The sequence below is a fragment of the Chiloscyllium punctatum genome, unplaced genomic scaffold, assembly GCF_047496795.1.
Source record: "Chiloscyllium punctatum isolate Juve2018m unplaced genomic scaffold, sChiPun1.3 scaffold_1489, whole genome shotgun sequence".
NCBI classification, from domain to species: Eukaryota; Metazoa; Chordata; class Chondrichthyes; order Orectolobiformes; family Hemiscylliidae; genus Chiloscyllium; species Chiloscyllium punctatum.
Window position 1 is genome coordinate 1 of NW_027311223.1, and position 17,500 is coordinate 17,500.

General features: G+C 58.2%; 1 protein-coding gene across 1 annotated transcript in view; it reads right to left on the minus strand.

The window, feature by feature from the left end:
* Nucleotides 1–427: 427 nt before the first annotated feature.
* Nucleotides 428–17,500, minus strand: part of LOC140475232 (sodium/potassium-transporting ATPase subunit alpha-1-like) — a gene marked incomplete at its 3' end in the record, with an annotated part of 30,086 nt that continues 13,013 nt past the window's right edge. The window contains exons 2-4 of the mRNA XM_072567763.1: nucleotides 14,823–14,918; nucleotides 3,281–3,340; nucleotides 428–631 (exon numbers count right to left, since the gene is read on the minus strand). Coding sequence (XP_072423864.1) covers nucleotides 428–631; nucleotides 3,281–3,340; nucleotides 14,823–14,852 — 294 coding nt within the window. The remainder of the gene's footprint in view (nucleotides 632–3,280; nucleotides 3,341–14,822; nucleotides 14,919–17,500) is intronic.

Below are 17,500 nucleotides of genomic sequence, written 5' to 3' on the forward strand. Positions count from 1 at the left end.
TTCTGGGTAAATCTTAACACACATTGGGGGATTCTGGGTAAATATTAACACACACGTGGTGTCTCTGCGTAAATATTAACACACTCCCAGGGATTCTGGGTAAATCTTAACACACATTGGGGAATTCTGGGTCAACATTAGCATACACCCAGAGATTCTGGGTAAATATTAACACTCTCCTGGGGATTCTGGGTAAATATAAACACACTCCCGGGGATTCTGGGTAAATATTAACACACTCCCAGGGATTCTGGGTAAATATTAACACACTCCCAGGGATTCTGGGTAAATATTAACCCACTCCCGGGGATTCTGGGTAATTATAAACTCACTACCGGGGATTCCGGGTAAATATTAACACACCCGTGGTGTCTCCAGGTGAGCAATCACGATTCCCTTGTGCATGTCCGGACGTCGGGAGACTTACATTGTCCTTTGCCGGTTCGTCCTCCATCACGGCCTGGATGCTGTACGCCAGGAAACAGAGCAGCGCTCCGATCCACAGCAGGATGGAGAATCCGCCAAACAGCTGGCGGCAAAACTTGACCCATTCCGGGGTGGTCGGCGGGGGGGTCAGGGCGTTGGGGCCCTCCATCGCCAAAATCTCCGCCGCCCGCGACGATGTCAGGCCCTGAGGGGGAGGGAGAGAGACACGGAGAGTGTGTGTGAGACTGAGGCAGAGACTTGACAGCAATAGAGAGAGAGAGAGAGAGAGAGAGAGAGAAAGAAAGAGAGAGGGGGGGCGAGTGTGACTGGTGAGAGAATGGGGCCTTCTGAGAGTGAGAGAGAGTAAGGATTGGCACGTCTTAAAGTGAGAGGAAAAGGGTTGGTGAGAGAGAGGGTTGACTTGGACTTACTGTTTGAGAGATTTCAACTTAGACAGATGAGTGAAAATGCCAGTCTGAGAGAGGGATAGATAAATAAGAGATAGAGAGATGGAGAGACAGATGCAGAGAGAACCAAACAGAGAGAATCATAGAGATGTCCAGCACAGAAACAGACCCTTCGGTCCAACCCGTCCATTCCGACCAGATATCCCAACCCAATCTAGTCCCCACCTGCCAGCACCCGGCCCATACCCCCCCAAACCCTTCCTATTCATATACCCATCCAGATGCCTCTTAAATGCTGTAATTGTACCAGCCCCCACCACATCCTCTGGCAGCTCATTCCATACACGTACCACCCTCTGGGTGAAAAAGTTGCCCCTTAGGTCTCTTTTATATCTTTCCCCTCTCACCCTAAACCTATGCCCCTCTAGTTCTGGACTCCCCCGACCCCAGGGAAAAGACTTTGTCTATTTACCCTATCCATACCCCTCATAATTTTATAAAATGTCAATAAGAGAAAGTGAGACGTGCAGATGCTGGAGACCAGAGTCGAGAGTGTGGGGTGCTGGAAAAGCACAGCAGGTCAGGCAGCATCCGAGGGAGCAGGAGAGTCGACGTTTCGGGCAGGAACCCTTCATCAGGAATGAGGCTTGTGGGCCCGGGGGTGGAGAGATAAATGAGAAGGGGGGAGTGTGGGTTTTGGGGGAAGGTAGCTGGGAGAGAGATAAACAGAGAAGGAGAAGGATAGAGATTGATGGGGAGAGGGAGAAAGAGAGAGAGAGAGAGAGTCAGAAAGAGACGGGCACAGAGACAAGGAGAGACATAGATTAACAGAGAGATCAAAGGAGAGAGTGAGAGGTCGAGAGAGTCAGGGAGGGCAGGATGGAGAGAGGGAGATAGAGCGATGGAGGAAGTGACAGACCGGCAGTGAGACAGGCAAACAGAGAGAGAAACAGAGACAGAGAGAGAGAAAATGAGTGAAAGAGAGGAGAAAGAAAGAGAAAAACAGACTAGCAGAAGCAGATGGAGAGCATGAAGGAAACAGAGAGAGAGAGAGAGAGAGAGACAGGAGTGGGGGAGAAAGTCAAATGGACAGAGAGACAAAGCAGGGAGAGAGACAGAGAGAGGGAGATACTGAGGGAGACTGCAAGAGAGAGCGAGCAAGGATGACAGAGAGGGTGTGGGAGAGACCGACCGACAGGATACAGGATTGATATTGAGGGAGAGATAGCAAGACATAGAGAGTGAGAAAGACACAGAGCAAGAGGGAGAGGCAGACATACAGCCAGAGGCTGGGAGAGACCCAGAGAGAGGGAGAGAGAGAGAAAGAGATTGAAACAGAGAGAGTGAAGAGGGAGAGAGACAGTGAGGGAAAGCGCCACAGAGATGCAGGGAGAGAGATTGAGAATGTGTCAGAGCTATTGGGTTGAGAAAAGATATGGTCTCCATGGGTCTTGCGTTAGAGAGACAGACACACAAGTGGAGGTGCTTTAACCTGAGGGTCTCAAGCAAGGGTGAAGGAACTGAGAAGGAGAGCCCTTCATGGTAACCTCAGTCGGTGCAGAAACTAAACCCACGCTGACGCGCTCCCACCCTGTATCACAAACCAGCCGTTTGTGGCCAACTGAGCTAACCCGCCCATTCTCGGACTGAGGAAAGGGGGGAATGCGGCTGAGCGGGAAGGCCGGGGAATAGGTGGGCAACAGTGATCATAAAACTGGGCTCGAACATACTGAGAGGAAAGGACGAAAGAGGTCCGGCTGTTCGTTTGAAGAGACGTTCATCTTGAGGGGCCAGCAAGTTCAATAAAATTAACGGAGAAACAAATGAAATCTCGCGATGCGGAGAAACTGTGGAAAAGGAGTCGGGGGTGGGGAGAAAGAGTCTGGAAAAGTGAAGTGCTACTGAGATTCCATTGGGAACTGGGGAGGAAGAACTGACGATTAGAGGGGGGGGGGGGGAGAGGGGGAAGCATTGGAACGGAGGGAGAGAAAGAAGAGAACTACAGTGTCAAAGAGAATTCGGCAGAAAACATTTAACGACAGAACAGGCAGGCACGTTGGTCAGAAAAAGGTGCTGTCACAGACATAAATTCTGATATTCGAAAACAGAGACAGACGATTTCCAGGGGGTCAGAGGCCGGTCGGCTTAAAATTGTTTTTAAGGGAGCTGTCTTTGTTGACGACTTAAGAGTTTGTTGATAGTCTCAGTCTCAAAGCTCATTGTAATGACAGAGGGGGAGGAGATGGGGATGGAGGAGGGAGCTGGCGAAGGGGAGATGGGGATGGTGGGGGAAAGGGTGGTGGGTGATGGGGAGGGGATGAGGGAGGGCGGGGGGGGGTTAAGCTGTGGGAACAAAGGGACTGAGGGTGTTATGTGAGGGGAGGGGAGGGGCCGATGTGATCGGCAGGAAGGGGAAGGGAGGGGAAGGTTCGACGATGATCAATTACCCGCGTCAGGTCAGTCCCATATTTACGACTCAACTCGTCCAAACTCAACTTATGGTCTTCCTGCAGAGGAAGGGGGGGGGCGGGGGGGAGAGAGAGACAATATGGTTAGGAGGTCATCGGAAAATTTCACAACAGCAGGAGGCCATTCAGCCCCCTTCCAGCCTGTTACACAGGAACAGGTGGCCATTCAGCCCCCTTCCAGACTGTTACACAGCGAACAGGAGGCCATTCAGCCCCCTTTCAGCCTGTTACACAGGAACAGGAGGCCATTCAGCCCCCTTTCAGCCTGTTACGCAGGAACAGGAGGCCATTCAGCCCCCTTCCAGCCTGTTACACGGGAACAGGAGGCCATTCAGCCCCCTTCCAGCCTGTTACACGGGAACAGGAGGCCATTCAGCCCCCTTTCAGCCTGTTACACGGGAACAGGAGGCCATTCAGCCCCCTTTCAGCCTGTTACACAGGAACAGGAGGCCATTCAGCCCCCTTTCAGCCTGTTACACAGGAACAGGAGGCCATTCAGCCCCCTTCCATACTGTTACACAGGAACAGGAGGCCATTCAGCCCCCTTTCAGCCTGTTACACAGGAACAGGAGGCCATTCAGCCCCCTTCCAGCCTGTTACGCAGGAACAGGAGGCCATTCAGCCCGATTCCAGCCTGTTACACAGGAACAGGAGGCCATTCAGCCCCCTTCCAGCCTGTTACACAGGAACATGAGGCCATTCAGCCCCCTTCCAGCCTGTTACACAGCGAACAGGGGGCCATTCAGTCCCCTTCCAGCCTGTTACACAGGAACAGGAGGCCATTCAGCCCCCTTCCAGCCTGTTACACAGGAACAGGAGGCCATTCAGCCCCCTTCCAGCTTGTTACACAGGAACATGAGGCCATTCAGCCCCCTTTCAGCCTGTTACACAGGAACAGGAGGCCATTCAGCCCGATTCCAGCCTGTTACGCAGGAACAGGAGGCCATTCAGCCCGATTCCAGCCTGTTACACAGGAACAGGAGGCCATTCAGCCCCCTTCCAGCCTGTTACACAGGAACAGGAGGCCATTCAGCCCCCTTCCAGCCTGCTCGTCCATCTCTCCAGAGCGTCCCGCAGGGAATAGGAGGCCATTCTGGCCCCTTTCGAACCAGCCATCCATGACTGACCAATTCCTTCCTGATATAAGCCATTGACTCGCGCGACCACCCTGTGCCCAGTTTCTCTGGACCTGCCCCCAACGTCAGGGGGCACCGTTTAATAACGGCAAGTGTTCTCATTTGCCATGTTGCTCGACAGTGCCTTCCCGTGGTGGCATGCCGTCCCAGTGACGTATCGACAGGATGTACTTCGATGATGCAGTGTTGGAACGGGATAGATCGGGGAACGGGTGGCCTTGAAGTTAAATACCCTGGAAGTCCGAAGGGTACAGGCGCATGAATCTTTGAAATATTGTGGCATTTCTTTTCCCCGTGAGGGGTCCTAAAAGCAGAGGTGCCGAAATGTCTGAACGGTCTACTTTAATAACGGCTGAGTCAAGAGACTTATTTCACAATGAAAGGCCGGTTTTCCCAGTTCAGGGCTTTTTTGTTCCCCCTAAATCTTAGCCGGGGACCCACGATCCAAGCTGATCCTCTGGCGTCTCTCTCTCTCTCTCTCCCCCAGAGGAACCTGCGTTTGAATTTACCTTCCCTTGCCGAGGGGTGTGCTTACGGGGGGTGTTGCAGGAAATCGGACCGGCTTCTTTGCCGAGTGGCGGGTTGGGTTTTCGAAACAGCTGTGTTTCTCCAAATTCGGTTTTCCTTTGGAAATAAATCCTGTTTCGCTTCAAAGCGAGGGGTTTGAGCAACTGCGTCGCTCCCTGGAACATCCACCTCAGCACCGATAGGTTAGGCTTCAGGTGACCCGGTTGAAACGTGTCTGGCCTGTTCCCCAACAAAGGGCACAACGAGGTCGAAGGGTAATATTCAAGGCGGCTAATGGGGTGCCAGCCTCCCTATCCAAAGGACGGGAATACGTAAGTTATCCTCCAGTTGCACAAGACCCCGGTTGGGCCCCTGTTGGAGGGCTGGGAGCAGATCGAACCGATAAAGAATTGAACGCAAGTTTACAAGTGTAATCCCTGGTCCTCGGCGGTTATAAAGAATGAAGAAAATTTACAGCCCAGGAACAGGCCCTTCGGCCCAACACGTCCACCCCGACCCGCTGAAGAGAAACCCACCCAGACCCATTCCCCTACATTCACCCCTGACTAATGCACCTAACACTATGGGGCCAAACCACCCTAACCTATACATCCCTGAACACTATGGGGTAATTTAGCATGGCCAAACCACCCTAACCTATACATCCCTGAACACTATGGGGTAATTTAGCATGGCCAATCCACCCTAACCTATACATCCCTGAACACTATGGGGTAATTTAGCATGGCCAATCCACCCTAACCTATACATCCCTGAACACTATGGGGTAATTTAGCATGGCCAATCCACCCTAACTTACACATCCCTGAACACTATGGGGTAATTTAGCATGGCCAATCCACCCTAACCTGCACATCCCTGAACACTATGGGTAATTTAGCATGGCCAAACCACCCTAACCTACACATCCCTGAACACTATGGGGTAATTTAGCATGGCCAAACCACCCTAACCTATACATCCCTGAACACTATGGGGTAATTTAGCATGGCCAATCCACCCTAACCTACACATCCCGGAACACTATGGGGTGATTTAGCATGGCCAATCCACCCTAACCTACACATCCCTGAACACTATGGGGTAATTTAACATGGCCAATCCACCCTAACCTACACATCCCTGGGCACTATGGGTAATTTAGCATGGCCAATCCACCCTAACCTACACATCCCTGAACACTATGGGGTAATTTAGCATGGCCAATCCACCCTAACCTACACATCCCTGAACACTATGGGGTAATTTAGCATGGCTAATCCACCCTAACCTACACATCCCTGGGCAAGATGGGTAATTTAGCATGGCCAATCCACCCTAACCTACACATCCCTGAGCACTATGGGTAATTTAGCATGGCTAATCCACCCTAACCTACACATCCCTGGGCACTATGGGGTAATTTAGCATGGCCAATCCACCCTAACCTACACATCCCTGAACACTATGGGGTAATTTAGCATGGCTAATCCACCCTAACCTACACATCCCTGGGCAAGATGGGTAATTTAGCATGGCCAATCCACCCTAACCTACACATCCCTGAGCACTATGGGTAATTTAGCATGGCTAATCCACCCTAACCTACACATCCCTGGGCACTATGGGGTAATTTAGCACGGCCAATCCACCCTAACCTACACATCCCTGAACACTATGGGGTAATTTAGCACGGCCAATCCACCCTAACCTACACATTTTTGGACTGTGGGAGGAAACTGGAGCGCCTGGTGGAAACCCACTCAGACACGGGGAGAAGGTGCAAACTCCACACGGACAGTTGCCCCCGAGGCGGGAATTGAACCCGAGTCCCTGGCGCTGTGAGGCTGCAGCACTAACCATTGAGCCACCGCGCCAAACATACTGTTCTGAACCTGTCGGTCAATTCCTAAGCATCTGTATCCCTCTGCTCCCCACCTCCACGCGCATCTTAAATGAATCTACCGTGCCAGCCTCTACCACCTCCGCTGGCAAGGTGTCCCAAATGCCCACCACCCTCTGGGCGGTGAGGCTGAGTTTGAGCAAATGCCACTGGTTTTTCTCAAGAATTTAAGGGGCGGTCTGACCGAAGCAAGGGAAACAGGCCCTTCAGCCCAGCTGGTCTGTGCCGACAAGGAAGACATCGGGTCCTGTTTGGCCCCTCTCCCTTGGAACCCTTCCTGCTCGTCTTCCCCATCCCATCCTTCCCTCCCCAGACCGGCCGTGTCAGCAAGGAAAAGCCGGAACCGGATTTTGCGGCCTACTGCAGCTCCTCCATCCACGTTGGACGCAGCGACCGGGAACGGGGGGAAGGAGTCGCTCAAAAGGGCCCGGACCGGAATGGGAACACCGGAATGGGAACGCCGGCGTCTGAGCCAGGCGGACCTCCCACCCACCCAAGGTTCACCCGCAACAGTCTGGTCGACGACGACCTCTGACCTCCATCTGAGAGCAACGTCAAGGGAGGCTGTCCGTGCCACACACTCCGCTCCCCCACCACCACACCCCCACCGCCCCCACCCCACGGCCTCTCCCCCACCCCACGGCCTCTCCCCCACCGATCCCAACACACCGTTCAGCCCCACAAGGCGATATCGGCCCAATTCCGTTGGTGTCACTGGCAGAGGGGGATGATGGGAAGGTGGAGGGAGAGGAGTGAGGGGAGGGGGGAGGGGAGAGAGAGAGAGAGAGAGAGAGAGACTGAAGGGAGTTGGAGGGCCCGGGGGTTAGGTGGGGCGGGGGGGGGGGGAGAAAGGGAGACCGCAAATGGTTTTGGGTTCAGGGACGGGAAGGCAAAGGGGAGGAGAGAGAGGCATTGGAGGATGGGGAGGGGGTGTAAACGTAGAGGGTGAGGGAGGGGACAGGGAAGGGGAAGCCGGGGAGCGGTGGGGGTGGGGGGGGCAGTAGGTGGGTATAAAGGGGAGGGGAGATGGGGAGGAAAGAGAGAGAGAGAGAGAGAGAGAGCGCATGGGCAAAAAGGGAGGGAGAATTGCATCGAAAAAGTGAGGGGAAGATGGGAAAGGGGGAGGGGGTTGGGGTGAGGGGGGACGGTGGAGGAGAAGGTGGGGGAAAATGAGAGAGAGAGAGAGAGAGATGGGGGGAGGGAGGATGGGTAAAGGCAATGTAAAAGGGTTTTGGACAAGTTGGAGAGAAAGAATGGGATTTGAGGCGTGGGGAGGGTGTTTGAAGGAGGGGGGACAAGTTCGAGGTGAGGGTAAAGGAGGAGTCGGAGAGGTGCGAGGTAGTGGGAACGGAGAGGGATCTGAGGAAGTGGTCAGGGGGAGGAAGAGGGTAAGTGAGGGAGGGAGGGAGGAGTCTGAGGGAGTGAGGGGGAGAGAGAAGTCTGAGGGAATGATGAGGGAGAGGGTGAGGGAGGGAGGAGTCTGAGAGAGTGATGAGGGAGAGGGTGAGGGAGGGAGGAGTCTGAGGGAGTGAGGAGGGAGAGAGGAGTCTGAGGGAGTGAGAAGGGAGAGGGTGGGGGGAGGAGTCTGAGGGAGAGAGGAGTCTGAGGGAGTGAGGAGGGAGAGGGTGAGGGAGGGAGGAGTCTGAGGGAGTGAGAAGGGAGAGGGTGAGGGAGGGAGGAGTCTGAGGGAGTGAGGAGGGAGAGGGTGAGGGAGGGAGGAGTCTGAGGGAGTGAGGAGGGAGAGGGTGAGGGAGGGAGGAGTCTGAGGGAGTGAGGAGGGAGAGAGGAGTCCGAGGGAGTAAGAAGGGAGAGGGATGAGGGAGAGAGGAGTCTGAGGGAGTGAGGAGGGAGAGGGTGAGGGAGGGAGAGAGGAGGGAGGGAGGAGTCTGAGGAAGTGAGGAGGCAGAGGGTGAGGGAGGGAGGAGTCTGAGGGAGTGAAGAAGAGAGGAGTCTGAGGGAGTGAGGGAGGGAGGGGTGTGAGGGATTGAGGAGGGAGAGGGTGAGGGAGGAAGGGAGGAGTCTGAGGGAGTGAGGGAGGGAGGAGTCTGAGGGAGTGAGGAGGGAGAGGGTGAGGGAGGGAGGAGTCTGAGGGAGGGATGAGGGAGAGGGTGAGGGAGGGAGAGAGGAATCTGAGGGAGTGAGGCGGGAGAGAGAAGTCTGAGGGAATGATGAGGGAGAGGGTGAGGGAGGGAGGAGTCTGAGGCAGTGAGGAGGGAGAGAGGAGTCTGAGGGAGTGAGGAGGGAGAGGGTGAGGGAGGGAGGGTGGAATCTGAGGGAGAGGGTGAGGGAAGGAGCGAGGTAGGAGTCTGAGGGAGGGAGGAGGGAGAGAGGAGTCTGAGGAAGTGATGAAGGAGAGGGTGAGGGAGGGAGAGAGGAGTCTGAGGGAGTGAGGAGGGAGAGAGGAGTCTGAGGGAGGGAGGGAGGAGTCTGATGGAGTGAAGAAGAGAGGAGTCTGAGGGAGGGAGGGGTCTGAGGGAGTGAGGAGGGAGAGGGTGAGGGAGGAAGGGAGGAGTCTGAGGGAGTGATGAGGGAGGAGGGAGGGAGGAGTCTGAGGGAGTGAGGGAGAGAGGAGTCTGAGGGAGTGAGAAGGGAGAGGGTGAGGGAGGGAGGAGTCTGAGGGAGGGATGAGGGAGAGAGGTGTCTGAGGGAGTGAGGAGGGAGAGGGTGGGGGAGGGTGGAGTCTGAGGGAGTGAGAATGGAGAGGGTGAGGGAGGGAGAGAGGAGTCTGAGGGAGGGAGGAGGGAGAGGGTGAGGGAGGGAGGGAGGGAGGAGTCTGAGGGAGTGAGGAGGGAGAGAGGAGTCTGAGGGAGTGAGGAGGGAGAGGGTACGGTAGGGAGAGAGAGGTCTGAGGGAGTGAGGAGGGAGAGAGGAGTCTGAGGAAGTGAGGAGGCAGAGGGTGAGGGAGGGAGAGAGGAGTCTGAGGGTGTGAGGAGGGAGAGAGGAGTCTGAGGGAGTGAGGAGGGAGAGAGGAGTCTGAGGGAGTGAGAATGGAGAGGGTGAGGGAAGGAGAGAGGAGTCTGAGGGAGGGAGGAGGGAGAGGGTGAGGGAGGGAGGGAGGGAGGAGTCTGAGGGAGTGAGGAGGGAGAGAGGAGTCTGAGGGAGTGAGGAGGGAGAGGGTACGGTAGGGAGAGAGAGGTCTGAGGGAGTGAGGAGGGAGAGAGGAGTCTGAGGAAGTGAGGAGGCAGAGGGTGAGGGAGGGAGAGAGGAGTCTGAGGGAGTGAGAAGGGAGAGGGTGAGGGAGGGAGGAGTCTGTTGGAGTGAGGGAGGGAGGAGTCTGAGGGAGTGAGAATGGAGAGGGAGAGGGAGGGAGGGAGGAGTCTGAGGGAGTGAGGAGGGAGAGGGTGAGGGAGGGAGGGAGGAGTCTGAGGGAGTGAGGAGGGAGAGAGGTGTCTGAGGGGGTGAGAAGGGAGAGGGTGAGGGAGAGAGGAGTCTGAGGGAGTGAGGAGGGAGAGGGTGAGGGAGTGAGGAGGGAGAGGGTGAGGGAGGGAGGAGTCTGAGGGAGTGAGGATGGAGAGGGTGAGGGAGGGAGGGAGGAGTCTGAGGGAGTGAGGAGGGAGAGGGTGAGGGAGGGAGGAGTCTGAGGGAGTGAGGATGGAGAGGGTGAGGGTGGAAGGGAGGAGTCTGAGGGAGTGATGAGGGAGAGGGTGAGGGACGGAAAGTGGAGTCTGAGGGAGGGAGGGGGGAGGGAGGAGGGAGAGGGTGAAGGAGGGAGGGAGGAGTCTGAGGGAGTGAGGAGGGAGAGATGAGTCTGAGGGGGTGAGAAGGGAGAGGGTGAGGGAGGGAGGAGTCTGAGGGAGTGAGGAGGGAGGGAGGAGGGAGAGTGTGAGGGAGGGAGGGAGGAGTCTGAGGGAGTGAGGAGGGAGAGGGTGAGGGAGGGAGGAGTCTGAGGGAGTGAGGAGGGAGAGGGTGAGGGAGGGAGGAGTCTGGGGGAGTGAGGAGGGAGAGGGTGAGGGAGGGAGAGATGAGTCTGAGGGGGTGAGAAGGGAGAGGGTGAGGGAGGGAGGGAGGAGTCTGGGGGAGTGAGGAGGGAGAGGGTGAGGGAGGGAGAGAGGAGTCTGAGGGAGTGAGGAGGGAGAGGGTGAGGGAGGGAGGAATCTGAGGGAGGGAGGAGGGAGAGGGTGAGGGAGGGAGGAGTCTGAGGGAGTGAGGAGAGAGAGGGGGAGGGAGGGAGGGAGCAGTCTGAGGGAGTGAGGAGGGAGAGACGAGTCTGAGGGAGTGAGGAGGGAGAGGGTGAGGGAGGGAGGGAGGAGTCTGAGTGAGTGAGGGGGGAGAGGGTGAGGGGGGAGGAGTCTGATGGAGGGAGGGAGGAGTCTGATGGAGTGAAGAAGAGAGGAGTCTGAGGGAGTGAGGGAGGAAGGGGTCTGAGGGAGTGAGGAGGGAGAGAGGAGTCTGAGGGAGTGAGGAGGGAGATGGTGAGGGTGGAAGGGAGGAGTCTGAGGGAGTGAGAAGGGAGAGGGTGAGGGAGAGAGGAGTCTGAGGGAGGGAGGAGGGAGACAGTGAGGGAGGGAGGGAGTAGTTTGAGGGAGTGAGGAGAGAGAGGGCGAGTGAGGGAGGAGTCTGAGGGAGTAAGGAGGGAGAGGGTGAGGGAGGGAGGGAGGAGTCCGAGGGACTGAGGAAGGAGCGAGGAGTCTGAGGGAGTGAGATTGGAGAGGATGAGGGAGGGAGAGAGGAGTCTGAGGGAGTGAGATTGGAGAGGATGAGGGAGAGAGGGAGGTGTCTGAGGGAGTGAGGAGGGCGAGGGTGAGGGAGGGAGGACACTGAGGAAATGAGAAGGGAGAGAGGAGTCTGAGGGAGTGAGGAGGGAGAGGGTGAGGGAGGGAGGGAGGAGTCTGAGGGAGTGAGGAGGGAGGAGGTGAGGGAGGGAGGGAGGCGTCTGAGGGAGTGAGAATGGAGAGGGTGAGGAAGGGAGAGAGGAGTCTGAGGGAGTGAGGAGGGAGAGGGTGAGGGAGAGAGGAGTCTGAGGGAGTGAGGAGGGAGAGTGTGAGGGAGGGAGGGAGGAGTCTGAGGGACTGAGGAGGGAGAGGGTGAGGGAGGGAGGAGTCTGAGGGAGTGAGAATGGAGAGGGTGAGGGAGGGAGAGAGGAGTCTGAGGGAGGGAGGAGGGAGAGGGAGGGAGGGAGGGAGGAGTCTGAGGGAGTGAGGAGGGAGAGAGGAGTCTGAGGGAGTGAGGAGGGAGAGGGTACGGTAGGGAGAGAGAGGTCTGAGGGAGTGAGGAGGGAGAGAGGAGTCTGAGGAAGTGAGGAGGCAGAGGGTGAGGGAGGGAGAGAGGAGTCTGAGGGAGTGAGAAGGGAGAGGGTGAGGGAGGGAGGAGTCTGTTGGAGTGAGGGAGGGAGGAGTCTGAGGGAGTGAGAATGGAGAGGGAGAGGGAGGGAGGGAGGAGTCTGAGGGAGTGAGGAGGGAGAGAGGTGTCTGAGGGGGTGAGAAGGGAGAGGGTGAGGGAGAGAGGAGTCTGAGGGAGTGAGGAGGGAGAGGGTGAGGGAGTGAGGAGGGAGAGGGTGAGGGAGGGAGGAGTCTGAGGGAGTGAGGATGGAGAGGGTGAGGGAGGGAGGGAGGAGTCTGAGGGAGTGAGGAGGGAGAGGGTGAGGGAGGGAGGAGTCTGAGGGAGTGAGGATGGAGAGGGTGAGGGTGGAAGGGAGGAGTCTGAGGGAGTGATGAGGGAGAGGGTGAGGGACGGAAAGTGGAGTCTGAGGGAGGGAGGAGGGAGGGAGGAGGGAGAGGGTGAAGGAGGGAGGGAGGAGTCTGAGGGAGTGAGGAGGGAGAGATGAGTCTGAGGGGGTGAGAAGGGAGAGGGTGAGGGAGGGAGGAGTCTGAGGGAGTGAGGAGGGAGGGAGGAGGGAGAGTGTGAGGGAGGGAGGGAGGAGTCTGAGGGAGTGAGGAGGGAGAGGGTGAGGGAGGGAGGAGTCTGAGGGAGTGAGGAGGGAGAGGGTGAGGGAGGGAGGAGTCTGGGGGAGTGAGGAGGGAGAAGGTGAGGGAGGGAGAGATGAGTCTGAGGGGGTGAGAAGGGAGAGGGTGAGGGAGGGAGGGAGGAGTCTGGGGGAGTGAGGAGGGAGAGGGTGAGGGAGGGAGAGAGGAGTCTGAGGGAGTGAGGAGGGAGAGGGTGAGGGAGGGAGGAATCTGAGGGAGGGAGGAGGGAGAGGGTGAGGGAGGGAGGAGTCTGAGGGAGTGAGGAGAGAGAGGGGGAGGGAGGGAGGGAGCAGTCTGAGGGAGTGAGGAGGGAGAGACGAGTCTGAGGGAGTGAGGAGGGAGAGGGTGAGGGGGGAGGAGTCTGATGGAGGGAGGGAGGAGTCTGATGGAGTGAAGAAGAGAGGAGTCTGAGGGAGTGAGGGAGGAAGGGGTCTGAGGGAGTGAGGAGGGAGAGAGGAGTCTGAGGGAGTGAGGAGGGAGATGGTGAGGGTGGAAGGGAGGAGTCTGAGGGAGTGAGAAGGGAGAGGGTGAGGGAGAGAGGAGTCTGAGGGAGGGAGGAGGGAGACAGTGAGGGAGGGAGGGAGTAGTTTGAGGGAGTGAGGAGAGAGAGGGCGAGTGAGGGAGGAGTCTGAGGGAGTAAGGAGGGAGAGGGTGAGGGAGGGAGGGAGGAGTCCGAGGGACTGAGGAAGGAGCGAGGAGTCTGAGGGAGTGAGATTGGAGAGGATGAGGGAGAGAGGGAGGTGTCTGAGGGAGTGAGGAGGGCGAGGGTGAGGGAGGGAGGACACTGAGGAAATGAGAAGGGAGAGAGGAGTCTGAGGGAGTGAGGAGGGAGAGGGTGAGGGAGGGTGGGAGGAGTCTGAGGGAGTGAGGAGGGAGGAGGTGAGGGAGGGAGGGAGGCGTCTGAGGGAGTGAGAATGGAGAGGGTGAGGAAGGGAGAGAGGAGTCTGAGGGAGTGAGGAGGGAGAGGGTGAGGGAGAGAGGAGTCTGAGGGAGTGAGGAGGGAGAGTGTGAGGGAGGGAGGGAGGAGTCTGAGGGAGTGAGGAGGGAGAGGGTGAGGGAGGGAGGAGTCTGAGGGAGTGAGGAGGAAGAGGGTGAGGGAGGGAGGGAGGAGTCTGAGGGAGTGAGAAGGGAGAGGGTGAGGGAGGGAGGGAGGAGTCTGAGGGAGTGAGGAGGAAGAGGGTGAGGGAGGGAGGGAGGAAGGAGTCTGAGGGAGTGAGGAGGGAGAGGGTGAGGGAGAGAGGAGTCTGAGGGATGGAGGAGGGAGAGAGGAGTCTGAGGGAGTGAGGAGGGAGTGAGGAGGGAGGAGGTGAGGGAGGGAGGAGGGAGAGGGTGAGGGAGGGAGCGAGGAGGGAGAGGGTGAGGGAGAGAGGAGTCTGAGGGATGGAGGAGGGAGAGAGGAGTCTGAGGGAGTGAGGAGGGAGGAGGTGAGGGAGTGAGGAGGGAGAGGGTGAGGAAGGGAGAGAGGAGTCTGAGGGATGGAGGAGGGAGAGATGAGTCTGAGGGAGTGAGGAGGGAGGAGGTGAGGGAGGGAGGAGGGAGAGGGTGAGGGAGAGAGGAGTCTGAGGGATGGAGGAGGGAGAGAGGAGTCTGAGGGAGTGAGGAGGGAGGAGGTGAGGGAGTGAGGAGGGAGAGGGAGTGAGGAGGGAGAGGGTGAGGGAGGGAGGGAGGAGTCTGAGGGATGGAGGAGGGAGAGAGGAGTCTGAGGGAGTGAGGAGGGAGAGGGTGAGGGAGGGAGGGAGGAGTCTGAGGGATGGAGGAGAGAGAGGGTGAGGGAGGGAGGGAGGGAGGAGTCTGAGGGATGGAGGAGGGAGAGAGGAGTCTGAGGGATGGAGGAGGGAGAGGGTGAGGGAGGGAGGAGTCTGAGGGAGTGAGGAGGGAGAGTGTGAGGGAGAGTGTGAGGGAGGGAGGAGTCTGAGGGAGTGAGGAGTGAGAGGGTGAGGGAGGGAGGAGGGAGACGGAGGGAGGGAGGGAGATGGGATGGGGAGAAGGAGCACTGGGAAACTCCCCAGATGAGGGAGAGGGAGTGATGTGGGAGTGAGGGGTAGGATAGGGAGAGTGAGGAGGACACTCACCATGGTCACCTCCTTCTTCAGCTCATCCATGTCCTTCCGCACTTTCTTCTTCTTCCCATTGTCCGATGTATCGGTCGGAGTGTACTCCCGGCCGGACTGGGAACACAGAGGGAACAGAGAGTCTCAGCAACGGTCCAGAAACCCCCCCCCCTACACCCACTCAAACATGAGGGTCAGTACTGAGGGAGGGCCGCACTGTCGGAGGGTCAGTACTGAGGGAGGGCCGCACTGTCGGAGGGTCAGTACTGAGGGAGGGCCGCACTGTCGGAGGGTCAGTACTGAGGGAGGGCCGCACTGTCGGAGGGTCAGTACTGAGGGAGGGCCGCACTGTCGGAGGGTCAGTACTGAGGGAGGGCCGCACTGTCGGAGGGTCAGTACTGAGGGAGGGCCGCACTGTCGGAGGGTCAGTACTGAGGGAGGGCCGCACTGTCGGAGGGTCAGTACTGAGGGAGGGCCGCACTGTGGGAGGGTCAGTACTGAAGGAGGGCCGCACTGTGGGAGGGTCAGTACTGAAGGAGGGCCGCACTGTCGGAGGGTCAGTACTGAGGGAGGGCCGCACTGTCGGAGGGTCAGTACTGAGGGAGGGCCGCACTGTCGGAGGGTCAGTACTGAGGGAGGGCCGCACTGTCGGAGGGTCAGTACTGAGGGAGGGCCGCACTGTCGGAGGGTCAGTACTGAGGGAGGGCCGCACTGTCGGAGGGTCAGTACTGAGGGAGGGCCGCACTGTCGGAGGGTCAGTACTGAGGGAGGGCCGCACTGTCGGAGGGTCAGTACTGAGGGAGCCCCGCACTGTCGGAGGGTCAGTACTGAGGGAGTGCCGCACTGTCGGAGGGTCAGTACTGAGGGAGGGCCGCACTGTCCCAGGGTCAGTACTGAGGGAGGGCCGCACTGTCCCAGGGTCAGTACTGAAGGAGGGCCGCACTGTGGGAGGGTCAGTACTGAGGAAGGGCCGCACTGTCGGAGGGTCAGTACTGAGGGAGGGCCGCACTGTCGGAGGGTCAGTACTGAGGGAGCCCCGCACTGTCGGAGGGTCAGTACTGAGGGAGTGCCGCACTGTCGGAGGGTCAGTACTGAGGGAGTGCCGCACTGTCGGAGGGTCAGTACTGAGGGAGGGCCGCACTGTCCCAGGGTCAGTACTGAGGGAGGGCCGCACTGTCCCAGGGTCAGTACTGAAGGAGGGCCGCACTGTGGGAGGGTCAGTACTGAGGAAGGGCCGCACTGTCGGAGGGTCAGTACTGAGGGAGGGCCGCACTGTCCCAGGGTCAGTACTGAGGGAGGGCCGCACTGTCCCAGGGTCAGTACTGAGGGAGGGCCGCACTGTCCCAGGGTCAGTACTGAGGGAGGGCCGCACTGTCCCAGGGTCAGTACTGAGGGAGTGTCGCACTGTCGGAGGGTCAGTACTGAGGGAGTGTCGCACTGTCGGAGGGTCAGTACTGAGGGAGTGTCGCACTGTCAGAGGGTCAGGACTGAGGGAGTGTCGCACTGTCAGAGGGTCAGGACTGAGGGAGTGTCGCACTGTCAGAGGGTCAGGACTGAGGGAGGGCCGCACTGTCGGAGGGTCAGTACTGAGGGAGTGTCGCACTGTCAGAGGGTCAGTACTGAGGGAGTGTCGCACTGTCAGAGGGTCAGTACTGAGGGAGTGTCGCACTGTCGGAGGGTCAGTACTGAGGGAGGGCCGCACTGTCGGAGGGTCAGTACTGCGGGAGGGCCGCACTGTCAGAGGGTCAGTACTGAGGGTGAGCCGCACTGTCGGAGGGTCAGTACTGAGGGAGGGCCGCACTGTGGGAGGGTCAGTACTGAAGGAGGGCCGCACTGTGGGAAGGTCAGTACTGAGGGAGGGCCGCACTGTCGGAGGGTCAGTACTGAGGGAGGGCCGCACTGTCGGAGGGTCAGTACTGAGGGAGGGCCGCACTGTCGGAGGGTCAGTACTGAGGGAGTGCCGCACTGTCGGAGGGTCAGTACTGAGGGAGCCCCGCACTGTCGGAAGGTCAGTACTGAGGGAGTGCCGCACTGTCGGAGGGTCAGTACTGAAGGAGGGCCGCACTGTGGGAAGGTCAGTACTGAGGGAGGGCCGCACTGTCGGAGGGTCAGTACTGAGGGAGGGCCGCACTGTCGGAGGGTCAGTACTGAGGGAGTGCCGCACTGTCGGAGCGTCAGTACTGAGGGAACGCCGCCCTGTCGGAGAGTGAGAATGTGGAGTGGAGAGCAGTCATGTGGTGTTCTGACCTTGCTGTTACCATGACGGTGATATGTTTGAGTGTACCGCGGGCTCTGTCAGAGTGTGATCATATTCTGCAGGTCCATCGACCCTCTTTCTCCTCGGGATTTCGGGGCACACTGTGTGAATTTTGGCACTTGGATCTGGATCTCCCTGTGAGTCCAGTCCGAAAATATCCCGCTCCATCCCACAGTTTGATGCAAATCTACTCCTTCAAACTGTCTGTGATCCTCGGATTCGAAATCCATACATACATGTAGATATCATCGCAGGGACAGGGAAAAGGTGGAGGGATGAGAGACTGAGAATTGGCGAGAGAGAGAACTTGGGGGATAGAGAGAGAATGAGAGAGAAGAGGTGGGGGAGAGAGATGGGCGATCAGAGAGAGAGAGAAGTTGAGGGGGAGAGAGAGAGAGGTGGGGGATGAGAGAGAGAGGTTGGGTAGAGGGGGGGGGGAGAG